Source organism: Lolium rigidum, chromosome 5 (assembly GCF_022539505.1).
Source record: "Lolium rigidum isolate FL_2022 chromosome 5, APGP_CSIRO_Lrig_0.1, whole genome shotgun sequence".
In the NCBI taxonomy this organism is placed as follows: Eukaryota; Viridiplantae; Streptophyta; class Magnoliopsida; order Poales; family Poaceae; genus Lolium; species Lolium rigidum.
This window is the reverse complement of record NC_061512.1, coordinates 44,507,279-44,515,615: the sequence shown is the minus strand read 5'-3', so window position 1 is coordinate 44,515,615 and position 8,337 is coordinate 44,507,279. Positions and strand designations below refer to the sequence as shown.

At 41.8% G+C, this 8,337-nt stretch overlaps 1 protein-coding gene across 1 annotated transcript; it reads left to right on the top strand.

Moving 5' to 3' along the window:
• The first annotated feature begins 4,171 nt into the window (after window positions 1-4,171).
• Window positions 4,172-8,113, top strand: LOC124655154. The gene is made up of 12 exons (XM_047194106.1): window positions 4,172-4,419; window positions 4,644-4,783; window positions 5,100-5,230; window positions 5,514-5,576; window positions 5,663-5,725; window positions 5,978-6,043; window positions 6,136-6,255; window positions 6,350-6,477; window positions 6,837-7,112; window positions 7,202-7,329; window positions 7,620-7,661; window positions 7,831-8,113. The coding sequence occupies exons 1-12, from the start codon at window positions 4,363-4,365 to the stop codon at window positions 7,928-7,930; spliced, it is 1,314 nt and encodes a 437-aa protein (XP_047050062.1). The 5' UTR covers window positions 4,172-4,362; the 3' UTR covers window positions 7,931-8,113.
• The last annotated feature ends 224 nt before the right edge of the window (window positions 8,114-8,337 follow it).

The following is an 8,337-nucleotide window of genomic DNA, read 5'->3' as shown; positions in this document are numbered from 1 at the left end:
ACACTGTCTACAAGAATAGAAGCTCCCGTAGACATCAGTAGGCATAGTTGGCATGTTTGAAGCAAGTTTGAGTAGGTTTTTTAAGTAAAACCTACACACTAAATCACAAATTTCTAGAACAAATACAAACCTAGGAGTATGAAGGTTTCAAAAAGGAACATTTCTTCACAAATATTTGGTATCATCTATGATGATGAGTTTGCTTAGCTTTCTGCCCAAGTAAGCATGCGCGAATGTTGATTAAAAATCCATAAAAAAATCATTAGTTATCATATGACCTCAATTTTGGAAGAGATCAATGTGTGTGGGCCCCGGACTAGCTGTCCGAACACCCGTTATGCATACTCATTCATGATCCCATGATCAGTGTGTCGTGAAGGCATAACCGACCTGGTATCAAACACATCATTCATTACAGTACCGAATATAAAGGTTAGAACAAGTTAGATGACCAATACTTACATAAGAGTCATAATGGCAGAATACCAACAATCACACACACAACATAAATACTTCAGATGAAAGTGTTCGCATGGCCCAAGTCATGCCATAACCCTACATGCAACTGACTGGAAAGACGTGCCTAGCTCGCATAGACGTCAGCGACTCTTTCATCTGTCGGATTTCACCAAGTCTGGCCAAGTAAATAGCCAGGGACAAAGTCATTAGTACATTATGAATTGTACTCGCAAACCACCTTAGAGAGAAGTAAATGATATGCATATTTGATAGTAGCAAGAAACATGCACTATTCTAGGGTTACAAGGAGTGAGAGATAGTTTCTCTCGAGAGTATGACATCTCTATATCTTTGTTGAAAAATTATTTTGAAAACAAGATTCTTTTGAAGACTAAGAGGTAAGGGTGACCCAAATACATTTCCGGCCATCAGGATGATCAAAACACTTTCAACTTTCCTCCGTACCTCCCAGGTACAACTCCACCGGTCCCACTGGTTTTATTTTCCAAACCCTTTAGAAAACACTTTTATAAACCAAAGGTTTTCTTCGACCAAAACACTTTTATAAACTGTAATTAGTACATGTTGGTGCTTGTGGTAAGTGAAGCTATCAGGCTGAAATCACGTCTTTGCATAAAATGTACTGAGAATATAACGAGTCGTTCTTTGGGCCAAACTAAATCATAAAATTCCATCTTGGCTTTGGCACAATTAAGCGAAATCACATATGGATCAGCCCACAATTAAAATGCCTTACAGGCCGGTGTGTTCACATAACAAATTGCAGATGGACTAGCCCAGTAAATCACAATGGGCCTCACGGTTCTAGGCCGAACAAAAGTTATTGGATCTCATTGAGCCTTTAGATATTATGTAGTGGGCTCACCACCAAACTATTAATGGCCCGACCCATGAACATAGTAGACCTTCCAATAAACATAACTAGGCCGGCCCAATGAAACATCTGTACATTCAGATATTTATGGGCCGTCCCATCTACTAAACGAACCGACACATTAAACATGTTGACCAGACAAGAATATTAGACTGGGTCGGACCGTTAACTAACCTGGGCCATCCAAATTTTTCGTTTGACTGGTCAAACTAATAAATTTGGCCCAGCCCACCACCTAAGTGGGCCGGCCTAGTTGTCATGTTAACCGGTCAACCGAAGACATTCAGCCCGACCCACGTGCTTAGTGGGCCGACCCATCTAGATGATTGACTAGTCAAACCAACTCCGATGGGCTGGCCCACGAGCTGAATGGGTTGGCTCATTTATTGTTTGACCAATCAAACTGAGAGATTAGACCCTTTCCGCGTATGTAATGGACTAGCCTAGTTATATAGTTGATCGGTTAAATCAAGTCAGTTGGCTTGCCCTACGAACTAAATGGGCTGGCCCATTATTACTTATTGCGCCGGCCTACTTAAGGTGTGGCAAGTCCTGTGTGTCCCTACCATCTACCACGGGTTTTCAGCCGGTTAACAACGTTACCAGACAGTTAACGACGTCTGTCACGTGTCAGTTAGCATTACTTCAGCAGTCAACGGCTTCTCGAAAATCTTTTGCAACGACCGATTTTTCATGGCCAAAGGACACCCAAACGCGATGACCCAAAAAATCTGCGTTGCATCCTTAGGTGACACGATATGCACCACAGAACCCATATCGTCGGCTTAAGCTCATAGGCGACGAAAAACACCCCTTAGCCGACAAAAAATTGACGTTGCTGATAAGAATTTTTTGTAGTGCTTTTCAACCACCAACGTCTTTCTTTCTTTCTTTCTTTCTGTCTTCCTTTCCTGTTTCTTAGATCTCATAACTTGTGCTTGAGTTCTCTGCACATTCTTGAGCAGCAACCTCATTCTTCAACTCATCTAGCTCGTCTTGCGCTCGAGTCTGAACAAACTAGGGCTATCCAGCTTAAATTTTGGAGCAACAATCACAACATGCAAAACCTCAGCATAAAAAACTCTTCCCTCTTTGCATGTACAGTAAAATCAGCCAATTTGACCAATCTCATTCTGATCTAGAATGGATCTACCGCGACTGCAAATTATAGTAACGGATCTAAGCAAATCGCAACCGTGAACAACAAGAACAACAAGCAACCGTGACGAACATCAAACAATCGTCTATCTAAACCCAATTCTAAAGGAAAACCTACAAGATCTAATCTGCATGCTGCCTGTTGTCGCACAACGACGACGAAGATAAGAGTATGAGTAGCTTATCACCATTGGTTAGGTCGACGACGAGGTCGAGCTCGAACTTGAGATGCCCGTGAAGAGCATGGTGCAGGTTCCGGCCGAGGTCGCGGTGCTTGTCGCTGTCATCTCCTCGCCCGATCCCACTGCTCCTTGGAATGGTGCGGCAAATTTATCAAAGGTAGAGCAACCGTGACAATTTGGGAGAGGAGCTGAGTGTGAAAAGACGAGTGAGAGGAAGAAGAAAGAACGATGATGCTAGTTATGGTGGGTGTTTTCCCGAAGAAGAAACGTGGTGTTTCCCACGGGTGCATGGGTCCGAAGACAACGAGCCAGACTCGGCAAACAATCCGTTTCGCTTCCCAGCCAGGCATGCCCTAGAGATGATTTCTTTGGGCGTGGGTGGGGTGGACCGGCCCGGGAGCACGCAGGCATCATCGTCTCGTCCGTCCCCAACTCCGGACATCGGAAACCGGGAAACGAAAACGTTGTCGCGGCGTCCCATCCCTCCAGCCGCCGCCGCCATCAGGTACGAATCGATCTTCCGACAATGCAGGCCTCTTCTTGCCTTCTGACTACCCGCAGCTCGTAACCCTAGTTCCGCTTTGCCCCTCCCCAACGATGGGATCCCAATCACAATCAGCTGCAGAACAGCACCATAACAACAAATCTAGACACCCTAGTAATAGTATGCGCGTATGCTCCGGATGCATGTCATTCTGATTGTTCCCACATGCCTCGTCTCGTCCCTGATCCCGTCCTGCGCGCGCGCTCTGTTTCTTGATCGAGCTCGCTTCTTCAGTTCAATTCAATCGGCTAAATATATACTACGGGTTTATTTTCCGCCTAGCTAGGTTGCAAAGATGCTGCCCGAGACAGGTGTTCCCGCGAGCAGGAAACGAAGAATCGGCACAGATGATGGAGGTGAGCGAGCCATTGTTTCTGCCACTTCTTCCCTGCTAATTTATTGCACGATTTGTGCGGCTTTATAACCGCACCCGCCTTTGTGTTCTGTACAACGCTCCCTGAACCAGGAGATCTGCATCTGGCCAGCTCTCGTGGAGAAGAAGAGGAAGTCGGCAGCTCTAGCGATTCCGGTCAAGGAGTCAGTGAACAAGCTGCTTCAAACTGGGCTCAAAGTGTTGTATCGCTCACTTCGTCTGATGAGGGTGATTACTTATGCACATCAGTTAACTTTGCATTTTTTTAATCTAATCACTCTGCATATAGTTCGTGACTGAAAACTATTTTCTTGTGCAGGTGGTTCCATACATCCTGCGTGCACGGGCATAGTCTTTCAGCACACCAAAACTAGAGCATGTATTCTGACTTCATTAAGCTTGTTTAGATCTAGTGATGATGAGAGAGAGATCAGTTTCAGAACAGAGGTCCGTACTGCCAATATTTTCGTATTATCTATTGCTTGCCTATTTAAGATCAATCGTAATCGTTGAGCTAACCGGCGGTGTTATACTTGCTGTCTCGCTTCATCACCAGACTAAAGTGCGCCTTCCAAATGATCAAGTTGTCGATGGAATTCCGATATTCCACGACGTAAAAAGCAATCTTTCTGTTGTCAGTGTGTTGCCAAAAGGTGTTGTTCTCCGTGCAGCGTGTCTAGATCATCAGCAACAGTTTGAGTCTCACAGTCAAGTAGTCTCTCTTCGGCGCTGCTTCAGCTCAGGAGAATTAATGACTAAAGCAGCTAGGATGCTGGCTGGCGATCCAACAAGTGCTGATCCTGAAGAGTTTGTGGTCTCAACATGTGAAATTTCTATGGTGCCCTGTTGATTTCTCTTTTACTTTTGTACATAGTGAAAATAAATATTGATATAGATGACTCAATTTACCATTATATGCACCAAAATTCATATTTTGTCACACCAAAACGTTACTCTCCATCAGTTATGCAAACCTCGTTCAACAACACTGTTTTTTAACGCTTGCTGAGCATCACTTTATTTCTTTTCTAGGCTGTAGCTGAAGGACTCTTCATTGATTCTTTTGGGAACTTTGTTGGGTTGAACTGCTATTCTAAAGAAGGGACTACTTTCATACCAAGGAGTACAATTCTGGAATTCGTGGCCGGGTTTCAGAAAGCATGCACCAAAAAGTATGTACTCCTCACTCTCTGCACTTATGAACTACATAGTCTCAAGTTGGCTTTCACATGTGTAGGGAAATTTGTAATAGTAGGAATTCTAATTTAATTGTTCCTTGTTGTGATGTCATGCCATGATTTTCCTCTACTTGTTTTCATTATTGGCACAGTACACAGCAGAACACATTTAGTATCTGACTCCAATTTCTCCTTTTGTCTTCACAGTCCATCTTTATCATTTCAGTTTGCACAGTTTTGTATTGTATGCACGTATGATGCATGGTCTACTTTTTCTGGAGTACTCTTATGAGTTAACCAAATTCTGCAGGAGGGCTAGATCAGCTGATCTTAGACGTAAAATCGGCTCGCAGTACGAGCTCCCCATGAAAAAGTTTGGAATAAAAGGAAGAGCAATCAAGTTGAAAGCATGGTCCCCATCTCACATGTCTGGCTTAGAAGGTGAGAAGAGCACACTCGCTCCTTAAGTACTGCTAAATTATGAACTATCTGGATAACCATCACCATAATGGTAAATTTTTAACGACATTTGTAGTTTCCTTGCCAGTGGTGGTGCAGATTTAACTAGTTTTATGGTAGTATCACTTGGTGTTAGTCTGTTAATTAATAGTACTAAATTCAAGGATATGGAATGTGATAATATAATCATGTCCTGTACTTCATTGCACTTTTTAGTGGTTTGAATTCTGCTTACTCCTCTTTGTCTCTGTCTTCTAAATATTAGGCAGCTCAACACTGGAAAAGAAACAGTCTGCATGTCATTACTGTGATCCAGAAGGTCAATTAGGTTGGACCTATGCCACTTCTAATATCACTATCATTGGTATTCCGTTATAGTATGTAGTTATTAATTGCTTTACGTTGTGGCACCAGCACCTGGAGACCGTTTGAAACGTTTATTCCCTGGTCCTAGTTGGCCAGCTGATGTTGATGGTGGTAAGTCTCTGCCTTCTTGCTATTCCCTCCGTCTCAAAAAAACCTGCTCAACTTTTTCTAGATTTTAATGTACAACTTTATCTAGGTACGGATGTATATAGACATATTAACTAAAATATGTCTATATACATCCGTATCTAGATAAAGTTGTGCATTCAAATCTAGAAAAAGCTGAGCAGCTTTTTAAGGAACAGAGGGAGTATTAGTTACACATATATATGCGTGGTTAATCACTCCACCATGTTTCACCAGTATCCAAAGAGGCTGCTAGGAATAAGTTAAGGTCCAGAGGTTATCCTGTCCCAGTTAAGCACGATGGTGAGTTTTTCCTTTTCTCGTTCTGATTACTCTATTTTGCTGCACACTTTCAGTTCACTACCTTAACTACTGCACCCTGATTATGCAACCAGGTGGCATGCGTTTGCTTTGTAATTTTGAAGAGGAATTTGGTGAAGATAACTGGAGTAAACTCACAGAACGAGTTGCTTCGCATATGTCTCAAAGTGTTGTCGCACTGGCTTCATTCAGTGGTACTGAGTATATAATAAGCTCATCACTCTTCGACCTGTATTCTTTTTCATGTGCCATTACTAACTCCAGTAATCTCAATTATTCCTTTTGTAGGAGATAAAAGGTTTTTTGCTTGCACAGGCATATTTATAGACTGCAATGAGTTAACCACAAGAGTTCTGACCTCAGCAAGTTTGGTTAGAAATTCTTATGATGAAGATAAGGTTGCTGACAACTTGAAGGTAGGTACTGCTAATAATAGTTAACCTGTAATATACTACTCCCTCTGTTCCATTCTATAGTGCCTATAGTTTTTTGGCACGGAAATTAGCGCAAGAGTATTTTTTACATAAGACCCCTAACTAAACGATTTGAGATCAACGTAAAATTTGGGAAATCCATATCTTCCTAACTTACCATAACAAAATTGGGAGCAGAACGATTTGGGAGCAGAACGGAGAGGGGGTAATTGAAAAAAAAGCTGAGCTACAACCTTATATTATGAAACAAATGCCAAAAATCTATAGGCACTATAGAAAGGAACGGAGGGAGTAGTTTATTATGATACAGTTGGTCAATCTCACTAGCTTTATCGTATCAGATTGAAGTGTGCCTTCCAGATAATGAACATGCCACAGGCACGTTGCAATATCAGGACTTACGTTACAACATCGCCATCATCACCATTGTGGGTTCTCACTGTACTCAGACAGCGCAAATCTACGATCAGTTGCAAACTGAACCTCATGGGGAAGTAGCAGCTGTAGGGCGCGTCTACGAATCAGGCAATTTAATAGCCACAGGTGGCACTTTGATCGACAAGCCAAGTGAACTTGATTGCAAAGAGCTTAAGATGTCCACTTGCAAAATCACAAAGGTGCTAAATGCGTTAATTTGTACATTCTGAATCCGTTACGGTTTGTAAATATCATCTTTCTTTACTTGCTACTTTTGTTTTTGTGTTAGGCTGGGATTGGAGGGCCTCTTATTGATTTTTACGGGAATTTTATTGGCATGGACTTCTACGGCTTGGAAGAAACTCCGTACCTGCCCAGAAATGTAGTGCTTGAAGTCTTGAGGAGTTTTGATGCAAAGTATGTTAATTTCTGTATCAATGTAGATTTTTGTATGGTTTCCAAGTGTTTTTTTCTGCACCACAGTATTCAAGCTGGAGGGAAGCATCTTCCTTCACTAGAATTTTGTCATCTTTCTATTGTCTCCTAAATGAATTTGTGATCTTTTTAGTGTTCCTATAAATGAATTTTGGGTCATTACAACCTGAAGTCATAATTAGACATATGAACTGCTGTGGATGCTTTTGATCTTTTCATGGTGTTTATTGTTAAAGCCTTTTGAAATTAAAGAAATTTTGTTCTTTCTGTAGGTCTGGTGTTACTGATTTGATCAACGATGATAACCCAAACAGGTATTACACCTTCAGCAATACATCTTTCATATGTATGTTTAAATGATATTCCTCCATTCTGAAATATAAGCCCTTCTAGAAAGCTAAACTAGCTTTCTAAAAAGGTTCAAGTTTCGGAATGAAGGTAGTATTATTCAACATCTTTTTTTTTCTTCTAACTTGTTAACAGGTGGCCCGTGCCTAAGCCTTTTTGGTGCTATCCGATATGGCACATCTATATGGGGGAAGGTGTAGATGAAGATGACCTACCCCGGCCTATATGGACGTGATTATCAAAACCATCTGTTCTCCTATAGTGCGAGGTTTGGCGGAGGTGGAAGATACCAGACCATAGTACTATAGACGTACGTTTGTATTGTATATTTAAGTTTCATATGGAAGTTGGTTTGTCAATCAAGATAGTATATATTTATGTATATGCTTGTCGCTAGATTTGTCGAACACACTTTCATGTTTTGTACTTCTATATCAGTATGATTTTCTGAATTTATTCAGGATACATATCCACAGAGTCCGTGAGCGTGCGCCATAGCCGTCTCAAGTCTCCATACTCGCAGAATCTGTCTACTCTGTGTTGGGCTCCATTGTCGGCGCATGCACGATGGGCTGGTAAGCACAAAAGACAGATATGGTTGTGGGCTTAGATAGGCTGTAAAACTGAGATAAATGTATGGGC

Bases quoted from the DNA above. Each gene is read 5' to 3' on its own strand.
- LOC124655154 (XM_047194106.1), top strand. From the start codon at position 4,363: ATGACTAAAGCAGCTAGGATGCTGGCTGGCGATCCAACAAGTGCTGAT. The intron at 5,231-5,513 runs GTGAGAAGAGCA...TCTAAATATTAG, and splicing joins TCACATGTCTGGCTTAGAAG to GCAGCTCAACACTGGAAAAG. The intron at 5,577-5,662 runs GTTGGACCTATG...TTGTGGCACCAG, and splicing joins TGATCCAGAAGGTCAATTAG to CACCTGGAGACCGTTTGAAA.